Source organism: Oncorhynchus nerka, linkage group LG23 (assembly GCF_034236695.1).
Source record: "Oncorhynchus nerka isolate Pitt River linkage group LG23, Oner_Uvic_2.0, whole genome shotgun sequence".
NCBI classification, from domain to species: Eukaryota; Metazoa; Chordata; class Actinopteri; order Salmoniformes; family Salmonidae; genus Oncorhynchus; species Oncorhynchus nerka.
Window position 1 is genome coordinate 10,843,330 of NC_088418.1, and position 22,867 is coordinate 10,866,196.

Genomic DNA, 22,867 nt, shown 5'->3' on the forward strand with positions numbered 1-22,867 from the left:
AAAAGGGAAAAGGTTTTATTGCATATTCCTTGGCTGTGGATGAGAGCACCAACATTTCTGACATTGCCCAGTTGTCAATTTTCATCCGCGGAGTGGACTCCAACCTAAGCGTGACAGAGGAGTTTTTGGCTTTACGTCCTATGCATGGCACAACTACGGGGCATGATTTGTAAAGAGGTGTCAAGATGTGTAAATGAGATGGAGCTGCCTTGGGAAAAACTCGTGGGTTTGACAACCGACGGAGCACCTGCGATGTGTGGACACAGGAGCGGACTGGTGGCGAAGATACGGGAAAAGATGCAAGAGGAAAACGCGACAGGTGAGCTGACAGCTTATCATTGTATCATACACCAGGAAGCGTTGTGCGGTAAAGCCTTGAAAATGGAGCATGTAATGAGCATCATCACGCGCACAGTTAACTTTATCAGAGCCAAAGGTTTGAATCACCGCCAGTTCAAGGCATTTCTGACGGAGTTAGAAACGGAGCATGGTGATTTGCCTTATCACACAGAGGTGCGATGGCTAAGCCAGGAAAGGTGCTTCAAAGATGTTTGAGCTTCGTGAGGAGATTTGTCTGTTCTTGGACAGCAAAGGGAAAGACACAACACAACTCCGAGACGAAATGTTTCTGTGTGAAATGGCTTTTCTGTGTGACATTACGAGTCATCTGAATGCAATAAACTTGCAGCTGCAGGGTCGAGATCGTGTCATCTCTGATATGTACAGTACAGTGAAGGCATTTAAAACCAAACTGACTCTGTGGGAGACGCAGATGCGGAAAGAAAATTTGAGCCACTTTCCCAGCTGCCAGACCATGAAAGAGAAGCTCTCTACCAGTGCGTTCCCGAGCACACAGTTGGCTGATAAAATAGGTATGCTTGCCGCTGACTTTCGACGCCGATTTGCTGACTTTGAAGCACAAAAATTGGAACTGCTCGGTAACCCATTTGCTGTTGACGTGGAAAGCTCACCACCAAACCTCCAAATGGAGTTGATTGACCTCCAATGCAATGATGCACTGAGGGCAAAATATGCGGCAGTGGGTGCTGCGGAGTTCGCCCGTTCCTCCCCCGGCACAATGCCCCAGCTGCGCATCAGGCTGCTCAAACGTTGTCTATGTTTGGCAGCACATACCTGTGTGAACAACTGTTTTCTTTGATGAACCTGAACAAAACATCACACAGAAGTCGACTTACTGCTGAACACCTCCACTCAATTCTGAGGATTTCTTCAGCTCAGAAGGCATTGATGAACTTGTGGAAAAGATGGGACACCACCAAGTATCACCCTCAACCTCAAACAAGTGAACATTACTGTGCAATCACATATTTAGGTTTTACTCAGTTCAAGTTTAAAAGTTAAAATTTAATATTTGTTTTCACTGCAACTTCTCCTTAAACAAAGTGTTGTTTTTGATTAATAGATTTTTGCACTTTATTTTTGTATTTCAATCCAATTATATTTTAAAAATATTTCAGTTGGTGGATGATAGCCTTTGAAGTAAATTTAGCCCAGAAAATAGAAAATATAGTCTACTGATGGCTGTTATGAATACAGCAATTCTTTCATTTAATGTTCATGTTATGGGGATATTTATATAAAGGAAATTTGTCTTTTGTGTCTGTTGAAAATTAAAGATTACTGACAGAGCCATCCCTTTATTTATCTGATCATATTGTAATATATTTGTTAGGTTTTCAGTAGGTTCAATTAGGTTCACTAGACTATATGCGCATTTAAAAAATTTTCAATGAACATTCCAATTTTTTTATTTGGCCCTCCGTCCATTTGACTTTGACACCCCTGATCTAGTGGAAGGCCTTCCCAGAAGAGTAGAGGCTGTTATAGCAGCAATGTTCCAACATCTAGTGGAAGGCCTTCCCAGAAGAGTAGAGGCTGTTATAGCAGCAATGTTCCAACATCTAGTGGAAGGCCTTCCCAGAAGAGTAGAGGCTGTTATAGCAGCAATGTTCCAACATCTAGTGGAAGGCCTTCCCAGAAGAGTAGAGGCTGTTATAGCAGCAATGTTCCAACATCTAGTGGAAGGCCTTCCCAGAAGAGTAGAGGCTGTTATAGCAGCAATGTTCCAACATCTAGTGGAAGGCCTTCCCAGAAGAGTAGAGGCTGTTATAGCAGCAATGTTCCAACATCTCGTGGAAAGCCTTCCCAGAAGTGTAGAGGCTGTTATAGCAGCAATGTTCCAACATCTAGTGGAAAGCCTTCCCAGAAGAGTAGAGGCTGTTATAGCAGCAATGTTCCAACATCTAGTGGAAAGCCTTCCTCCAGACCTGCTGCTATGATCATGCTGGAGCATGACAGAGACACACACAGCCCGGGGGGGATTGAGACACACACAGCCCATTCCCAAACAATAGACCCTTTTACTGAGATGTGGCCCTGAGCCAGAACACAACCTTGCCAATAATAAGCCATCCAAGGGCCTTGAAGGAGGAATGAACATCAATCATTCCACTGCCACCGAACTGGCTCTCTCACAGAGGTTAGAGCTGAGGGGGCTGAGGTGAAGAGGGCTGAGGGGGCTGAGGTGAAGAGGGCTGAGGTGAAGAGGGCTGAGGCGAAGAGGGCTGAGGGGGCTGAGGTGAAGAGGGCTGAGGTGAAGAGGGCTGAGGCGAAGAGGGCTGAGGGGGCTGAGGTGAACAGGGCTGAGGTGAAGAGGGCTGAGGTGAAGAGGGCTGAGGGGCTGAGGTGAAGGGCTGAGGTGAAGAGGGCTGAGGGTGAAGAGGGCTGAGGGGGCTGAGGTGAAGAGGGCTGAGGGGGGCTGAGGTGAAGAGGGCTGAGGGGATGAGGGGGCTGAGGTGAAGAGGGCTGAGGGGCTGAGGTGAAGAGGGCTGAGGTGAAGAGGGCTGAGGGCTGAGGTGAAGAGGCTGAGGTGAAGAGGGCTGAGGGGCGATGGGTGAAGAGGGTTGAGGTGAAGAGGGCTGAGGTGAAGAGGGCTGAGGTGAAGAGGGCTGGGGGCTGAGGTGAAGAGGGCTGAGGTGAAGAGGGCTGAGGGGGATGAGGTGAAGAGGGCTGAGGTGAAGAGGGCTGAGGGCTGAGGTGAAGGGGCTGAGGTGAAGAGGGCTGAGGGTGATGAGGTGAAGAGGGAGGGGCTGAGGTGAAGGGGCTGAGGTGAAGAGGGCTGAGGGGATGAGGTGAAGGGGCTGAAGAGGGCTGAGGGCTGAAGTGAAGGGCTGAGGTGAAGAGGGCTGAGGGCTGAGGTTAAGAGGGCTGAAGAAGGGGCTGAGGTGAAGAGGGCTGAGGGCGATGGGTGAAGGGGCTGAGGTGAAGAGGGCTGAGGGCTGAAAAGAGGGCTGAGGTGAAGAGGGCTGAGGGGCTGAGGTGAAGAGGGCTGAGGGCTGAGGTGAAGAGGGCTGAGGGGAGGTGAAGAGGGCTGAGGTGAAGAGGGCTGAGGGGGCTGAGGTGAAGAGGGCTGAGGTGAAGAGGGCTGAGGGCTGAGGTGAGGGGCTGAGGGGATGAGGTGAAGAGGGCTGAGGTGAAGAGGGCTGAGGCGAAGAGGGCTGAGGGGCTGAGGTGAAGAGGGCTGAGGTGAAGAGGGCTGAGGGGGGGCTGAGGTGAAGAGGGCTGAGGTGAAGAGGGCTGAGGTGAAGAGGGCTGAGGGGCTGAGGTGAAGAGGGCTGAGGTGAAGAGGGCTGAGGGGGCTGAGGTGAAGAGGGCTGAGGGGGCTGAGGTGAAGGGGCTGAGGTGAAGAGGGCTGAGGGGATGAGGTGAAGAGGGCTGAGGTGAAGAGGGCTGAGGGGGCTGAGGTGAAGAGGGCTGAAAGAGGGCTGAGGTGAAGAGGGCTGAGGTGAAGAGGGCTGAGGGCGATGAGGTGAAGAGGGCTGAGGGCTGAGGTGAAGAGGGCTGAGGTGAAGAGGGCTGAGGGGGCTGAGGTGAAGAGGGCTGAGGTGAAGAGGGCTGAAGGGGATGAGGTGAAGAGGGCTGAGGTGAAGAGGGCTGAGGGGCTGAGGTGAAGAGGGCTGAGGTGAAGGGGCTGAGGGTGATGAGGTGAAGAGGGGGCTGAGGTGAAGGGGCTGAGGTGAAGAGGGCTGATGGGTGAAGAGGGCTGAGGTGAAGAGGGGCTGAGGGCTGAGGTGAAGAGGGCTGAGGTGAAGGGGCTGAGGGGGCTGAGGTTAAGAGGGCTGAGGTGAAGGGGCTGAGGTGAAGAGGGCTGAGGGCGATGAAGAGGGCTGAGGTGAAGGGGCTGGGGGCTGAGGTAAAGAGGGCTGAGGTGAAGAGGGCTGAGGGGCTGAGGTGAAGAGGGCTGAGGGGGCTGAGGTGAAGAGGGCTGAGGGGATGAGGTGAAGAGGGCTGAGGTGAAGAGGTCTGAGGGGGCTGAGGTGAAGAGGGCTGAGGTGAAGAGGGCTGAGGGGCTGAAGAGGGCTGAAGGGGCTGAGGTGAAGAGGGCTGAGGTGAAGAGGGCTGAAGGGGCTGAGGGCTGAGGGGGCTGAGGTGAAGAGGGCTGAGGGCTGAAGGGCTGAGAGGGCTGGGGGCTGAGGTGAAGAGGGCTGGGGGCTGGTGAAGAGGGCTGAGGTGAAGGGGCTGAGGTGAAGAGGGCTGAGGGGATGAGGTGAAGAGGGCTGAGGTGAAGAGGGCTGAGGGAAGGGGCTGAGGTGAAGAGGGCTGAGGGCTGAGGTGAAGAGGGCTGAGGTGAAGAGGGCTGAGGGGGATGAGGTGAAGAGGGCTGAGGGGGCTGAGGTGAAGATGGCTGAGGGGGCTGAGGGGGATGAGAGGGCTGAGGTGAAGAGGGCTGAGGGCTGAGGTGAAGGGGCTGAGGTGAAGAGGGCTGAGGGGGCTGAGGTGAAGAGGCTGAGGTGAAGAGGGCTGAGAGGTGAAGAGGGCTGAAGGGGCTGAGGGGCTGAAAGAGGGCTGAGGGGATGAGGTGAAGAGGGTTGAGGTGAATGAGGGGTTGATGGGGCTGAGGTGAAGATGGCTGAGGTGAAGAGGGCTGAGGGGATGAGGTGAAGAGGGCTGAGGTGAAGAGGGCTGAGGTGAAGAGGGCTGAGGGGATGAGGTGAAGAGGGCTGAGGTGAAGAGGGCTGAGGTGAAGAGGGGCTGAGGTGAAGGGCTGAGGTGCAGAGGGCTGAGGTGAAGAGGGCTGAGAAGAGGGTTGAAAGAGGGCTGAGGGGATGAGGTGAAGAAGGTGAAGAGGGGCTGAGGGGGTAAAGAGGGCTGAGGTGAAGAGGGCTGAGGGGGCTGAGGTGAGGTGAGGGGGCTGAGGTGAAGAGGGCTGATGAGGTGGAGGGCTGAGGTGAAGAGGGCTGAGGGGGCTGAGGTGAAGAGGGCTGAGAGAAGAGGGCTGAGGGGCTGAGGTGAGAGGGCTGAGGGGATGAGGTGAAGAGGGCTGAGGTGAAGAGGGCTGAGGGCTGAGGTGAAGAGGGCTGAGGCGAAGAGGGCTGAGGGGCTGAAGAGGGCTGAGGTGAACAGGGCTGAGGGCTGAGGTGAGGGGCTGAGGTGAAGAGGGCTGAGGGAAGAGGTGAAGGGGCTGAGGTGAAGAGGGCTGAGGTGAAGAGGGCTGGGGTGAAGAGGGCTGAGGTGAAGAGGGCTGAGGGGCTGAGGTGAAGAGGGCTGAGGTGAAGAGGGCTGAGGGGAGGTGAAGAGGGCTGAGGTGAAGAGGGCTGAGGGGATGAAGAAGAGGGTTGAGGGGCTGAGGTGAAGATGGCTGAGGTGAAGAGGGCTGAGGGGATGAGGTGAAGGGGCTGAGGTGAAGAGGGCTGAGGGGCTGAGGTGAAGGGGCTGAGGTGAAGAGGGCTGAATGAGGTGAAGAGGGGCTGAGGTGAAGAGGGCTGAGGTGAAGAGGGCTGAAGGGGCTGAGGTGAAGAGGGCTGAGGTGAAGAGGGCTGGGGGATGAGGTGAAGAGGGTTGAGGGGGATGAGGTGAAGAGGGTTGATGGGGCTGAGGTGAAGATGGCTGAGGTGAAGAGGGCTGAGGGGGATGAGGTGAAGAGGGCTGAGGTGAAGAGGGCTGAGGGGGCTGAGGTGAGGAGGGCTGAGGGGGATGAGGTGAAGAGGGCTGAGGTGAAGAGGGCTGAGGTGAAGAGGGCTGAGGTGAAGAGGGCTGAGGTGCAGAGGGCTGAGGTGAAGAGGGCTGAGGGGATGAGGTGAAGAGGGTTGAGGGGGCTGAGGTGAATAGGGCTGAGATGAAGAGGGTTGAAGGGGCTGAGGTGAAGAGGGGAGATGAAGAGGGTTGAAGGGGCTGAGGTGAAGAGGGCTGAAGGGGCTGAGGTGAAGAGGGCTGAGGGGGCTGAGGGGAAGAGGGCTGAGGTGAAGAGGGCTGAGGGGAAAACGTCTGTAGCGTCTGAACAGTTTGACCTCCTAACTAATATGACCACTCTACGGAAAGGGGAGACTCTCACAATGGTGTTCTCCGTTTTGCTGTACAACCCCCACAAGTGTCACAGGACTTATCTGAAGGTAACTGATACTGGTTAAAAAAAAAAAAACATTTCATGAAAGGTAGTTTTTTTTTGTGTTCAAAAAATATTTCCTGAGCATTATTAGATCTCCTAGATACACTGAACAAAAATATAAACGCAACATGCAACAATTTCAAAGATTTTTCTGAGTTACAGTTCATAGAGAGAAATCAGTCAATTCAAGTGAAGTCATTAGACCCTAATCTACGGATTTCACATGACTGGGAATACAGAGATGCATCTGTTGGTCACAGATACCTTTTTTTTTAAAGTAGGGGCGTGGATCAGAAAATCTCCTTCGAATAGAGTTGATCAGGCTGTTTAATATTGTCCCACTCCTCTTCAATGGCTGTGTGAAGTTGTTGGATATATTTCCGGGAAATGGAACACTTTGTCGTACATGTGGATCCAGAGCATCCCAAACATGCTCAATGAGTGACATTTTCAGCTTCCAATGGGACAACATTCCACAGGCCACAATCAACAGCCTGATCAACTCTATGCGAAGTAGATGTGTCGCGCTGCATGAGGCAGATGGTCCCACCTGATACTGACTGGTTTTCTGATCCAACCCCTGATCTACTTTTAACCAACAGATGCATATCTGTATTTCCAGTCATGTGATATTCCTAGATTAGAGCCAAATTAATTTATTTCAATTGACTGATTTCCTTATATGAAATGTAACTCAGTAAAATCTTTGAAATTGTTGCATGTTGGGTTTTATATTTTTATTCAAAATATACAGTATATCACTGCCCAAAAAATTTAAATGACTTGAATGTGAAAATATGTTTTTAAGAAATAAAACCATATTCATTCCTTAAATATCTCAATGTACCCTCAATATATTTTACCTGAACCACAAACACTTCCAAAAATAATAATATATCAATCATAAATCAGTATTTTGTCGTATCAAAACAGGCGAAAGAAACTACCAGAGATAGTTGTAAAATAAAATGTATATCTATTTATTTATAATATTAATGGCAAAAACATTAACGACAAACATTCAGGAGTTATGTCCATGTAGAATGGAACTTTCAAGGTTTTAGAACCAAAAAGTAATGGAACACTCTATACAACATGTATGCATCTGATTGGACAGTAGAACTGTAGGTTTATATGTGTAATACTTACCGGATAGATACAAGACAACGCTATACTAGAAGTCCATTATTCATTTCAACTGTACCCGCACTCCTGTGCACTGTGTGTGTATATACAGTATAGACAAACACACTGAGTGTACAAAACATTAGGAACACCCCACTTTGCCCTCAGAACAGATGTGTTACATTTGTGTCAATCTTTCTTCAAAACTTCACATCTGTCGAAAACAACCCAGAATCAAATCAAATTTATTTATAAAGCCCTTCTTACATCAGCTGATACTTCTTACATCAACATTCACCTTAAAAACCTCACTTCAAAGTTCACATGTAGATGAAATATAATCTATACATTTGATTGCATTTGATGTACGTTCTATTACATAGCAGCAGCAGTAGCTGTTAAATTTCCTAATTCACCTCTGTGTTAGTATTTCAGTTGGTCAACAATTTACTGAGTGTGTTTATACAGACAATTCTAACAAAGATTTTCATGACTAAACCAAGATAGACCACAGCTTGTCGTTTCCAATGGGAACAAATTAGTCACAATGGGAAGAACAAGGAAGGAGGTGAGCAGAGCCATGCACGCCCTAGCAATATCCTATTAGCACATTCTAGAATATATCTGCATATATCCGTTACGGAACGCCTACTCTGTGAAGTGCGCTTGTGCAATAACTCAATTCGCCTTTGCACTCCTCCTAAACAGCGCAATTTTTTTTCAAACTTTTGAAAAGATTAAAGTCTACAAAACTTTGTCCACTCTGTTCATAATATATTCTAGTTTTGGGAACAGAAAAGGCAGTGTACTTAAGAACGGTTGAATTAGACATTCCATTAACACTTAGCATATAGAACAGTTAATGATGAATCAATATATAAAAGACATGCAAGCCGGTCAGCATACATATCATCACACTCCCTCATCCATATAGAATACTCTAGGTCATAATGAACACTGTCTGTCTACCATATAGAATCCTCTAGGTCATAATGAACACTAGGTCATAATGAACACTGTCTGTCTACCATATAGAATCCTCTAGGTCATAATGAACACTGTCTGTCTACCATATAGAATCCTCTAGGTCATAATGAACACTGTCTGTCTACCATATAGAATCCTCTAGGTCATAATGAACACTGTCTGTCTACCATATAGAATCCTCTAGGTCATAATGAACACTGTCTGTCTACCATATAGAATCCTCCAGGTCATAATGAACACTGTCTGTCTACCATATAGAATCCTCTAGGTCATAATGAACAATGTCTGTCTACCATATAGAATCCTCTAGGTCATAATGAACACTGTCTGTCTACCATATAGAATCCTCTAGGTCATAATGAACACTGTCTGTCTACCATATAGAATCCTCTAGGTCACAATGAACACTGTCTGTCTACCATATAGAATCCTCTAGATCATAATGAACACTGTCTGTCTACCATATAGAATCCTCTAGGTCATAATGAACAATGTCTGTCTACCATATAGAATAATCTAGGTCATAATGAACACTGTCTGTCTACCATATAGAATCCTCTAGGTCATAATAAACACTGTCTGTCTACTATATAGAATCCTCTAGGTCACAATGAACACTGTCTGTCTACCATATAGAATCCTCTAGGTCATAATGAACACTGTCTGTCTGCCATATAGAATCCTCTAGGTCATAATGAACACTGTCTGTGTACCATATAGAATCCTCTATGTCATAATGAACACTGTATGTCTACCATATAGAATCCTCTAGGTCATAATGAACACTGTCTATCTGCCATATAGGATCCTCTAGGTCATAATGAACACTGTCTGTCTACCATATAGAATCCTCTAGGTCATAATGAACACTGTCTGTCTGCCATATAGAATCCTCTAGGTCATAATGAACACTGTCTGTCTACCATATAGAATCCTCTAGGTCATAATGAACACTGTCTGTCTACCATATAGAATCCTCTAGGTCATAATGAACACTGTCTGTCTACCATATAGAATCCTCTAGGTCATAATGAACACTGTCTGTCTACCATATATAATCCTCTAGGTCATAATGAACACTGTCTGTCTACCATATAGAATCATCTAGGTCATAATGAACACTGTCTGTCTACCATATAGAATCCTCTAGGTCATAATGAACACTGTCTGTCTGCCATATAGAATCCTCTAGGTCATAATGAACACTGTCTGTCTACCATATAGAATCCTCTAGGTCATAATGAACACTGTCTGTCTACCATATAGAATCCTCTAGGTCATAATGAACACTGTCTATCTGCCATATAGGATCCTCTAGGTCATAATGAACACTGTCTGTCTACCATATAGAATCCTCTAGGTCATAATGAACACTGTCTGTCTACCATATAGAATCCTCTAGGTCATAATGAACACTGTCTGTCTACCATATAGAATCCTCTAGGTCATAATGAACACTGTCTGTCTACCATATAGAATCCTTTAGGTCATAATGAACACTGTCTGTCTACCATATAGAATCCTCTAGGTCATAATGAACACTGTCTATCTGCCATATAGGATCCTCTAGGTCATAATGAACACTGTCTGTCTGCCATATAGAATCCTCTAGGTCATAATGAACACTGTCTGTCTACCATATAGAATCCTCTAGGTCATAATGAACACTGTCTGTCTACCATATAGAATCCTCTAGGTCATAATGAACACTGTCTATCTGCCATATAGGATCCTCTAGGTCATAATGAACACCGTCTGTCTACCATATAGAATCCTCTAGGTCATAATGAACACTGTCTGTCTACCATATAGAATCCTCTAGGTCATAATGAACACTGTCTGTCTACCATATATAATCCTCTAGGTCATAATGAACAATGTCTGTCTACCATATAGAATAATCTAGGTCATAATGAACACTGTCTGTCTACCATATAGAATCCTCTAGGTCATAATGAACACTGTCTGTCTACCATATAGAATCCTCTAGGTCATAATGAACACTGTCTGTCTACCATATAGAATCCTCTAGGTCATAATGAACACTGTCTGTCTACCATATATAATCCTCTAGGTCATAATGAACACTGTCTGTCTACCATATAGAATCCTCTAGGTCATAATGAACACTGTCTGTCTACCATATAGAATCCTCTAGGTCATAATGAACACTGTCTGTCTACCATATAGAATCCTCTAGGTCATAACGAACACTGTCTGTCTACCATATAGAATCCTCTAGGTCATAATGAACACTGTCTGTCTACCATATAGAATCCTCTAGGTCATAATGAACACTGTCTGTCTGCCATATAGAATCCTCTAGGTCATAATAAACACTGTCTGTCTACTATATAGAATCCTCTAGGTCACAATGAACACTGTCTGTCTACCATATAGAATCCTCTAGGTCACAATGAACACTGTCTGTCTACTATATAGAATCCTCTAGGTCATAATGAACACTGTCTATCTGCCATATAGGATCCTCTAGGTCATAATGAACACTTGTCTGTCTACCATATAGAATCCTCTAGGTCATAATGAACACTGTCTGTCTACCATATAGAATCCTCTAGGTCATAATGAACACTGTCTGTGTACCATATAGAATCCTCTAGGTCATAATGAACACTGTCTGGTGGTGGTGCTCGCTCTCTAAAGAGCAGACTTTTGTCTGTGGAGCGAGTCATCCAGATTTCTCAGGATGTCTATAATATCTCAAAGTTGACATTGAAGACCCCGTAAAGATCCAGGCTTGTGGATCCACATGTGTGTGACCCCTGGGAACGAGGTGTGTTATATCTCAATGTCCACAGGCCTGATGTCTCCTGTCTTCTGCTCCTGGACCCAGAGCTCTCTGTCTCTAGCTGGGTCCACACTCTGTAGCAGCTGATCCACTGGCTCCATCGTCTGCAAGGACACGTGGATAAACAGTCAATACCCTGTGTGTGTGTGTGTGTGTGTGTGTGTGTGTGTGTGTGTGTGTGTGTGTGTGTGTGTGTGTGTGTGTGTGTGCGTGCGCGTGTGTGTGCGTGCGCGTGTGTCTGTGTGTGTGTGTGTGTGTGTGCAGCTCTGAAAAATACACAGAAAAACAAGGCATTGACTGCTCTCTACTGGTAATACAAGGTGGTGCTTGACTTACACTCTGGTTAAACATGTCAGTCTCATGCCGTAAGGTGGTGTACTGACACAGATGCTGTCGTATCATCTCCACCCTCTCTACCTCCAGCCTCTCCAGCTCCTGAAGGACAGAAAAGATTGAAGGGAACATGGGTTTTTGGATTACGTGATTCAGATGAATCCTTTCTGTGGTTTGCCAGACTCACCGATAAGCCAACCTCACTGTTCCTGAAGAAGGCTGAAGTAGAAACAGACCAGCACCCAGGCTACCAAAGCAATACGCTACATACATCACCATCAGTGATAAGGAGGAAATACAAAGAAGAGTCTTACCAGGCTTGTGGTCACCATCTCCTCAAACCATTTAGACTGTGACTGGTTGTAAAGGTCCACACAGCGCATCAGGTCGTCTCCTGGTAGACAGAAAATACTGTTTAGACAAACGTATCTATTCTTTGGACACTGACTGCACCTTTCTTTCCTCCGGGTTTAACAGTTGTACAATAACTTCTCCAGCAGGGGGCGTCAAAGTCCAAATATTAAGCAACAACCTTTTACATGTACAATTTATTTATTTTATCTTTATTAAACCAGGCAAGTCAGTTAAGAACAAATTCTTATTTTCAATGACGGCCTAGGAACAGTGGGTTAAACTGCCTGTTCAGGGGCAGAAAGACAGATTTGTATCTTGTCAGCTCGGGGGTTTGAACTTGCAACCTTCCGGTTCCTAGTCCAACTCTCTAACCACTAGGCTACCCTGCTGCCCCAGTTAGAAGTCAATTAGCAGACGCTCATATTCAGAACAACTTACAATTATTGCGGTCATCTTAAGATATCTAGGTGAGACACATCGCAATCGTATCAAGTACATTTACCAAAAACAAAAGTACACTACATGATCAAAAGTATGTGGACATCTGCTCGTCGAACATCTCATTCCAAAGTCATGGGCATTATTATGGAGTTGGTCCCCCCTTTGCTGCTATAACAGCCTCCACTCTTCTGGGAAGGCATTCCACTAGATGCTGGAACATTGCTGCGGGGACTTGCTTCCATTCAGCCACAAGAGCATTAGTGAGGTCGGGCACTGATGTTGGGCGATTAGGTCTGGCTCACAGTCGGTGTTCCAATTCATCCCAAAGGTGTTCGATGGGGTTGAGGCCAGGGCTCAGTGTAGTTCTTCCACACCGATCTCGACAAACCATTTCTATACGGGCCTTGCTTTGTGCACGGGGGCATTGTCATGCTGACACAGGAAAGGGCATTCCACACAACTGTTGCCACAAAGTATCATTGTATGATGTAGCATTAAGATTTCCCTTCACTGGAACTAAGGGGCCCGAACCATGAAAAACAGCCCCAGCCCATTACTCCTCCTCCACCAAACTTTACAGTTGGCACTATGCATTGGGGCAGGTATTGTTCTCCTGGCATCCGCCAAACCCAGATTAGTCCGTCAGCCTGCCAGATGGTGAAGTGTGATTCATCACTCCGGAGAACGTATTTCCAATGCTCCAGAGACCAATGGTGGCGAGCTTTACACCATTCCAGCTAACGCTTGGCATTGCGTATGGTGATCTTAGGCTTGGGTGTGCCTGCTCGGCCATGGCTCGGCAATGGCCATTGTGTGTGGCTGTTCGGCATATTGTGCTGACGTTGCTTCCAGAGGCAGTTTGGAACTGGGTAGTGAGTGTTGCAACCGAGGACAGACTACGCGCTTCAGCACTTGGCGCTCCCATTCTGTGAGCTTGTGTGGCTTACCACTTTGAGGCTAAGCCGTTGTTGCTCATAAACGTGTCCACTTCACAATAACAGCACTTACCGTTGACCGGGACAGCTCTAGCAGGGCAGACATTTTATAAATAACTAAATGGTTAACTAAGTGGATAACTATGTGGATAACTAATGGATAACTAATGGATAACTAAGTGGATAACTAAGTGGATAACTAATGGATAACGAATGGATAACTAAGTGGATAACTAAGTGGATACCTAAGTGGATCCCTAAGTGGATCCCTAAGTGGATAACTATGTGGATAACTATGTGGATAACTAAGTGGATAACTAATTGATAACTAAGTGGATAACTAATGGATAACTAAGTGGATAACTAATGGATAACTAAGTGGATAACTAAGTGGATAACTAATGGATAACTAATTGATAACTAAGTGGATAACTAATGGATAACTAAGTGGATAACTATGTGGATAACTAAGTGGATCCCTAAGTGGATAACTATGTGGATAACTATGTGGATAACTAAGTGGATAACTAATTGATAACTAAGTGGATAACTAATGGATAACTAATGGATAACTATGTGGATAACTAAGTGGATAACTAAGTGGATAACTAAGTGGATAACTAATGGATAACTAAGTGGATAACTAAGTGGATCCCTAAGTGGATAACTATGTGGATAACTATGTGGATAACTAAGTGGATAACTAATTGATAACTAAGTGGATAACTAATGGATAACTAAGTGGATAACTATGTGGATAACTAAGTGGATCCCTAAGTGGATAACTATGTGGATAACTATGTGGATAACTAATGGATAACTATGTGGATAACTACGTGGATAACTAATGGATAACTATGTGGATAACTATGTGGATAACTATGTGGATAACTAATGGATAACTAAGTGGATAACTACGTGGATAACTAAGTGGATCCCTAAGTGGATAACTATGTGGATAACTAATGGATAACTAAGTGGATAACTAATGGATAACTAAGTGGATCCCTAAGTGGATCCCTAAGTGGATAACTAATTGATAACTAATGGATAACTAAATGGATAACTAATGGATAACTATGTGGATAAATATGTGGATAACTAATGGATAACTATGTGGATAACTAAGTGGATAACTAATGGATAACTAAGTGGATAACTAATGGATAACTATGTGGATAACTAAGTGGATAACTAAGTGGATAACTAATGGATAACTAAATGGATCCCTAAGTGGATAACTAAGTGGATAACTAAGTGGATAACTATGTGGATAACTAAGTGGATAACTAAGTGGATAACTAATGGATAACTATGTGGATAACTAAGTGGATAACTATGTGGATAACTATGTGGATAACTAAGTGGATAACTAATGGATAACTAAGTGGATCCCTAAGTGGATAACTAAGTGGATAACTAAGTAGATAACTAATGGATAACTAAGTGGATAACTAAGTGGATAACTAAGTGGATAACTAATGGATAACTATGTGGATAACTAAGTGGATAACTATGTGGATAACTATGTGGATAACTAAGTGGATAACTAATGGATAACTATGTGGATAACTAAGTGGATAACTAAGTGGATAACTAATGGATAACTAAGTGGATAACTAAATGGATCCCTAAGTGGATAACTAAGTGGATAACTATGTGGATAACTAAGTGGATAACTAAGTGGATAACTAATGGATAACTACGTGGATAACTAAGTGGATAACTAAGTGGATAACTAATGGATAACTACGTAGATAACTAAATGGATAACTAAGTGGATAACTAAGTGGATAACTATGTGGATAACTACGTGGATAACTAAGTGGATAACTAAGTGGATAACTAATGGTTAACTAAGTGGATAACTATGTGGATAACTATGTGGATAACTAAGTGGATAACTAAGTGGATAACTATGTGGATAACTAAGTGGATAACTATGTGGATAACTATGTGGATAACTAATGGATAACTATGTGGATAACTACGTGGATAACTAATGGATAACTAAGTGGATAACTAAGTGGATAACTATGTGGATAACTATGTGGATAACTAATGGATAACTAATGGATAACTATGTGGATAACTATGTGGATAACTAATGGATAACTAATGGATAACTATGTGGATAACTAAGTGGATAACTATGTGGATAACTAATAACTAATGGATAACTAATAACTACGGATAACTAATGGATAACTAATGATAACTAAGTGGATAACTAAGTGGATAACTAATGGATAACTATGTGGATAACTATGTGGATAACTATGTGGATAACTAATGGATAACTAAGTGGATAACTATGTGGATAACTAATGGATAACTAATGGATAACTATGTGGATAACTATGTGGATAACTATGTGGATAACTAATGGATAACTAATGGATAACTATGTGGATAACTATGTGGATAACTATGTGGATAACTATGTGGATAACTAATGGATAACTAATGGATAACTATGTGGATAACTATGTGGATAACTATGTGGATAACTAATGGATAACTAATGGATAACTAAGTGGATAACTAATGGATAACTAATGGATAACTATGTGGATAACTAATGGATAACTAATGGATAACTAATGGATAACTAATGGATAACTATGTGGATAACTAATGGATAACTAATGGGATAACTATGTGGATAACTAATGGATAACTAATGGATAACTATGTGGATAACTATGTGGATAACTAATGGATAACTAATGGATAACTATGTGGATAACTATGTGGATAACTAATGGATAACTAATGGATAACTAATGGATAACTATGTGGATAACTAATGGATAACTAATGGATAACTAATGGATAACTAATGGATAACTATGTGGATAACTAATGGATAACTAATGGATAACTAATGGATAACTATGTGGATAACTAATGGATAACTAATGGATAACTATGTGGATAACTATGTGGATAACTAATGGATAACTAATGGATAACTATGTGGATAACTATGTGGATAACTAATGGATAACTATGTGGATAACTATGTGGATAACTATGTGGATAACTATGTGGATAACTATGTGGATAACTATGTGGATAACTATGTGGATAACTATGTGGATAACTAATGGATAACTAATGGATAACTATGTGGATAACTATGTGGATAACTAATGGATAACTAATGGATAACTAATGGATAACTATGTGGATAACTAATGGATAACTAATGGATAACTAATGGATAACTAATGGATAACTAATGGATAACTAATGGATAACTATGTGGATAACTAATGGATAACTAATGGATAACTAATGGATAACTAATAACTAATGGATGGATAACTAATGGATAACTATGTGGATAACTAATGTAACTAATGGATAACTAATGGATAACTAATAACTAATGGATGGATAACTAATAACTAATGGATAACTATGTGGATAACTATGTGGATAACTAATGGATAACTATGTGGATAACTAATGGATAACTAATGGATAACTAATGGATAACTAAGTGGATAACTAATGGATAACTATGTGGATAACTAATGGATAACTATGTGGATAACTAATGGATAACTAATGGATAACTAATGTGGATAACTAATGGATAACTAATGGATAACTAATGGATAACTAATGGATAACTAATGGATAACTATGTGGATAACTATGTGGATAACTAATGGATAACTAATGGATAACTATGTGGATAACTAAGTGGATAACTATGTGGATAACTATGGATAACTAATGGATAACTATGTGGATAACTACGTGGATAACTAATGGATAACTAAGTGGATAACTAAGTGGATAACTAATGGATAACTATGTGGATAACTATGTGGATAACTATGTGGATAACTAATGGATAACTAAGTGGATAACTATGTGGATAACTATGTGATAACTAATGGATAACTAATGGATAACTATGTGGATAACTATGTGGATAACTATGTGGATAACTAATGGATAACTAATGGATAACTATGTGGATAACTAATGGATAACTATGTGGATAACTATGTGGATAACTAATGGATAACTAATGGATAACTAATAACTATGTGGATAACTATGTGGATAACTAATGGATAACTAATGGATAACTAAGTGGATAACTAATGGATAACTAATGGATAACTAATGGATAACTAATGGATAACTAATGGATAACTATGTGGATAACTAATGGATAACTAATGGATAACTAATGGATAACTATGTGGATAACTAATGGATAACTAATGGATAACTATGTGGATAACTATGTGGATAACTAATGGATAACTAATGGATAACTATGTGGATAACTATGTGGATAACTAATGGATAACTAATGGATAACTATGTGGATAACTATGTGGATAACTAATGGATAACTAATGGATAACTAATGGATAACTAATGGATAACTATGTGGATAACTAATGGATAACTAATGGATAACTAATGGATAACTATGTGGATAACTAATGGATGGATAACTATGTGGATAACTATGTGGATAACTAATAACTAATGGATAACTATGTGGATAACTATGTGGATAACTAATGGATAACTAATGGATAACTATGTGGATAACTATGTGGATAACTAATGGATAACTATGTGGATAACTATGTGGATAACTATGTGGATAACTATGTGGATAACTATGTGGATAACTATGTGGATAACTATGTGGATAACTATTGGATAACTAATGGATAACTATGTGGATAACTATGTGGATAACTAATGGATAACTAATGGATAACTAATGGATAACTATGTGGATAACTAATGGATAACTAATGGATAACTAATGGATAACTAATGGATAACTAATGGATAACTAATGGATAACTATGTGGATAACTAATGGATAACTAATGGATAACTAATGGATAACTAATGGATAACTATGTGGATAACTAATGGATAACTAATGGATAACTAATGGATAACTAATGGATAACTATGTGGATAACTAATGGATAACTAATGGATAACTATGTGGATAACTAATGGATAACTAATGGATAACTATGTGGATAACTAATGGATAACTATGTGGATAACTAATGGATAACTATGTGGATAACTAATGGATAACTAATGGATAACTAATGGATAACTAATGGATAACTATGTGGATAACTAATGGATAACTATGTGGATAACTAATGGATAACTATGTGGATAACTAATGGATAACTAATGGATAACTAATGGATAACTATGTGGATAACTAATGGATAACTAATGGATAACTAATGGATAACTAATGGATAACTATGTGGATAACTATGTGGATAACTAATGGATAACTATGGATAACTATGGATAACTAATGGATAACTATGTGGATAACTATGTGGATAACTAATGGATAACTAATGGATAACTAATGGGATAACTAAGTGGATAACTGTGGATAACTATGTGGATAACTATGTGGATAACTAATGGATAACTAAGTGGATAACTATGTGGATAACTATGTGGATAACTAATGGATAACTAATGGATAACTAATAACTATGGGATAACTATGTGGATAACTAATGGATAACTAATGGATAACTATGATAACTATGTGGATAACTATGTGCATAACTATGTGGATAACTAATGGATAACTAATGGATAACTATGTGGATAACTAATGGATAACTAATGGATAACTAATGGATAACTATGTGGATAACTATGTGGATAACTATGTGGATAACTATGGGATAACTAATGGATAACTAATGGATAACTATGTGGATAACTATGTGGATAACTAATGGATAACTAATGGATAACTAATGGATAACTAATGGATAACTAATGGATAACTATGTGGATATAACTAATGGATAACTAATGGATAACTAATGGATAACTAATGGATAACTAATGGGATAACTAATGGATAACTAATGGATAACTAATGGATAACTATGTGGATAACTAATGGATAACTATGGATAACTATGTGGATAACTATGGATAACTAATGGATAACTAATGGATAACTATGATAACTAATGGATAACTAATGGATAACTATGTAACTAATGGATAACTATGTGGATAACTAATGGATAACTAATGGATAACTAATGGATAACTATGTGGATAACTAATGGATAACTAATGGATAACTATGTGGATAACTATGTGGATAACTAATGGATAACTAATGGATAACTATGTGGATAACTATGTGGATAACTAATGGATAACTAATGGATAACTAATGTGATAACTATGTGGATAACTAATGGATAACTAATGGATAACTATGTGGATAACTAATGGATAACTATAACTGGATAACTATGTGGATAACTATGGATAACTAATGGATAACTAATGGATAACTAATGGATAACTATGGATAACTAATGGATAACTAATGGATAACTAATGGATAACTAATGGATAACTAATGGATAACTATGTGGATAACTAATGGATAACTAATGGATAACTAATGGATAACTAATGGATAACTAATGGATAACTATGTGGATAACTAATGGATAACTAATGGATAACTAATGGATAACTATGTGGATAACTAATGGATAACTAATGGATAACTAATGGATAACTAGTGGATAACTAATGGATAACTATGTGGATAACTTTTTAATAATCATTTTTGGAGTTCGCAAAAAAAAAGTGAAGACTTGTGGGTGCTTGGTATTGTTGTTTCTCACTCATTAACATTTACATTTTCCATTTAAGTCATTTAGCAGACACTCTTATCCAGAGCGACTTACAAATTGGTGCTTTCACCTTATGACATCCAGTGGAACAGCCACTTTACAATAGTGCATCTAAGTCTTTTAAGGGGGGTGAGAAGGATTACTTTATCCTATCCTAGGTATTCCTTAAAGAGGTGGGGTTTCAGGTGTCTCCGGAAGGTGGTGATTGACTCCGCTGTCCTGGCGTCGTGAGGGAGTTTGTTCCACCATTGGGGGGCCAGAGCAGCGAACAGTTTTGACTGGGCTGAGCGGGAACTGTACTTCCTCAGTGGTAGGGAGGCGAGCAGGCCAGAGGTGGATGAACGCAGTGCCCTTGTTTGGGTGTAGGGCCTGATCAGAGCCTGGAGGTACTGAGGTGCCGTTCCCCTCACAGCTCCGTAGGCAAGCACCATGGTCTTGTAGCGGATGCGAGCTTCAACTGGAAGCCAGTGGAGAGAGCGGAGGAGCGGGGTGACGTGAGAGAACTTGGGAATGTTGAACACCAGACGGGCTGCGGCGTTCTGGATGAGTTGTAGGGGTTTAATGGCACAGGCAGGGAGCCCAGCCAACAGCGAGTTGCAGTAATCCAGACGGGAGATGACAAGTGCCTGGATTAGGACCTGCGCCGCTTCCTGTGTGAGGCAGGGTCGTACTCTGCGGATGTTGTAGAGCATGAACCTACAGGAACGGGCCACCGCCTTGATGTTAGTTGAGAACGACAGGGTGTTGTCCAGGATCACGCCAAGGTTCTTAGCGCTCTGGGAGGAGGACACAGTGGAGTTGTCAACCGTGATGGCGAGATCATGGAACGGGCAGTCCTTCCCGGGAGGAAGAGCAGCTCCGTCTTGCCGAGGTTCAGCTTGAGGTGGTGATCCGTCATCCACACTGATATGTCTGCCAGACACGCAGAGATGCGATTCGCCACCTGGTCATCAGAGGGGGGAAAGGAGAAGATTAATTGTGTGTCGTCTGCATAGCAATGATAGGAGAGACCATGTGAGGTTATGACAGAGCCAAGTGACTTGGTGTATAGCGAGAATAGGAGAGGGCCTAGAACAGAGCCCTGGGGGACACCAGTGGTGAGAGCGCGTGGTGAGGAGACAGATTCTCGCCACGCCACCTGGTCGGAGCGACCTGTCAGGTAGGACGCAATCCAAGCATGGGCCGCGCCGGAGATGCCCAACTCGGAGAGGGTGGAGAGGAGGATCTGATGGTTCACAGTATCGAAGGCAGCCGATAGGTCTAGAAGGATGAGAGCAGAGGAGAGAGAGTTAGCTTTAGCAGTGCGGAGTGCCTCTGTGATACAGAGAAGAGCAGTCTCAGTTGAATGACTAGTCTTGAAACCTGACTGATTTGGATCAAGAAGGTCATTCTGAGAGAGATAGCGGGAGAGCTGGCCAAGGACGGCACGTTCAAGAGTTTTGGAGAGAAAAGAAAGAAGGGATACTGGATACTGTAGTTGTTGACATCGGAGGGATCGAGTGTAGGTTTTTTCAGAAGGGGTGCAACTCTCGCTCTCTTGAAGACGGGAGGGACGTAGCCAGCGGTCAGGGATGAGTTGATGAGCGAGGTGAGTTAAGGGAGAAGGTCACCGGAAATGGTCTGGAGAAGAGAGGAGGGGATAGGGTCAAGCGGGCAGGTTGTTGGGCGGCCGGCCGTCACAAGACGCGAGATGTCATCTGGAGAGAGAGGGGAGAAAGAGGTCAGAGCACAGGGTAGGGCAGTGTGAGCAGAACCAGCGGTGTCGTTTGACTTAGCAAACGAGGATCGGATGTCGTCGACCTTCTTTTCAAAATGGTTGACGAAGTCATCTGCAGAGAGGGAGGAGGGGGGGAGAGGAGGATTCAGGAGTGAGGAGAAGGTGGCAAAGAGCTTCCTAGGGTTAGAGGCAGATGCTTGGAATGTAGAGTGGTAGAAAGTGGCTTTAGCAGCAGAGACAGAGGAGGAAAATGTAGAGAGGAGGGAGTGAAAGGATGCCAGGTCCGCAGGGAGGCGAGTTTTCCTCCATTTCCGCTCGGCTGCCCGGAGCCCTGTTCTGTGAGCTCGCAATGAGTCGTCGAGCCACGGAGCGGGAGGGGAGGACCGAGCCGGCCTGGAGGATAGGGGACATAGAGAGTCAAAGGATGCAGAAAGGGAGGAGAGGAGGGTTGAGGAGGCAGAATCAGGAGATAGGTTGGAGAAGGTTTGAGCAGAGGGAAGAGATGATAGGATGGAAGAGGAGAGAGTAGCGGGGGGAGAGAGAGCGAAGGTTGGGACAGCGCGATACCATCCGAGTAGGGGCAGTGTGGGAAGTGTTGGATGAGAGCGAGAGGGAAAAGGATACAAGGTAGTGGTCGGAGACTTGGAGGGGAGTTGCAATGAGGTTAGTGGAAGAACAGCATCTAGTAAAGATGAGGTCGAGCGTATTGCCTGCCTTGTGAGTAGGGGGAAGGTGAGAGGGTGAGGTCAAAAGAGGAGAGGAGTGGAAAGAAGGAGGCAGAGAGGAATGAGTCAAAGGTAGACGTGGGGAGGTTAAAGTCGCCCAGAACTGTGAGAGGTGAGCCGTCCTCAGGAAAGGAGCTTATCAAGGCATCAAGCTCATTGATGAACTCTCCGAGGGAACCTGGAGGGCGATAAATGATAAGGATGTTAAGCTTGAAAGGGCTGGTAACTGTGACAGCATGGAATTCAAAGGAGGCGATAGACAGATGGGTAAGGGGAGAAAGAGAGAATGACCACTTGGGAGAGATGAGGATCCCGGTGCCACCAC

At 43.3% G+C, this 22,867-nt stretch overlaps 2 protein-coding genes across 2 annotated transcripts in view; both read right to left on the reverse strand.

Annotated features, from left to right (window-relative positions):
• Nucleotides 1-2,460: 2,460 nt before the first annotated feature.
• LOC135564046 (uncharacterized) lies at nucleotides 2,461-6,854 on the reverse strand. The gene is made up of 5 exons (XM_065008459.1): nucleotides 6,813-6,854; nucleotides 4,659-5,304; nucleotides 3,848-4,554; nucleotides 3,047-3,299; nucleotides 2,461-2,729 (listed from the first exon to the last, which is right to left on the reverse strand). Exons 1-5 carry the CDS (start codon nucleotides 6,852-6,854, stop codon nucleotides 2,461-2,463), a joined length of 1,917 nt encoding a protein of 638 aa, XP_064864531.1.
• A 3,915-nt stretch (nucleotides 6,855-10,769) lies between these two features.
• Nucleotides 10,770-22,867, reverse strand: part of LOC115106308 (growth arrest-specific protein 7-like) — a 135,589-nt gene continuing 123,491 nt past the window's right edge. Inside the window, exons 12-14 of the mRNA XM_029628905.2 lie at nucleotides 11,975-12,054; nucleotides 11,664-11,762; nucleotides 10,770-11,431 (exon numbers count right to left, since the gene is read on the reverse strand). Of these exons, the coding sequence (XP_029484765.1) occupies nucleotides 11,318-11,431; nucleotides 11,664-11,762; nucleotides 11,975-12,054 (293 nt within the window). The 3' untranslated portion in view covers nucleotides 10,770-11,317. The remainder of the gene's footprint in view (nucleotides 11,432-11,663; nucleotides 11,763-11,974; nucleotides 12,055-22,867) is intronic.

What these genes read in the sequence shown, in the direction of transcription:
- LOC135564046 (XM_065008459.1), bottom strand. Translation starts at nt 6,854, where the DNA reads ATGTCACTCATTGAGCATGTTTGGGATGCTCTGGATCCACAT. An exon ending in TCTTCACCTCATCCCCCTCA is followed by an intron (nt 4,555 to 4,658) that starts GCCCTCTTCACC and finishes TCATCCCCTCAG; the next exon opens with CCCTCTTCACCTCAGCCCCT. An exon ending in CCCCTTCACCTCAGCCCTCA is followed by an intron (nt 2,730 to 3,046) that starts GCCCTCTTCACC and finishes CTTCACCCTCAG; the next exon opens with CCCTCTTCACCTCAGCCCTT.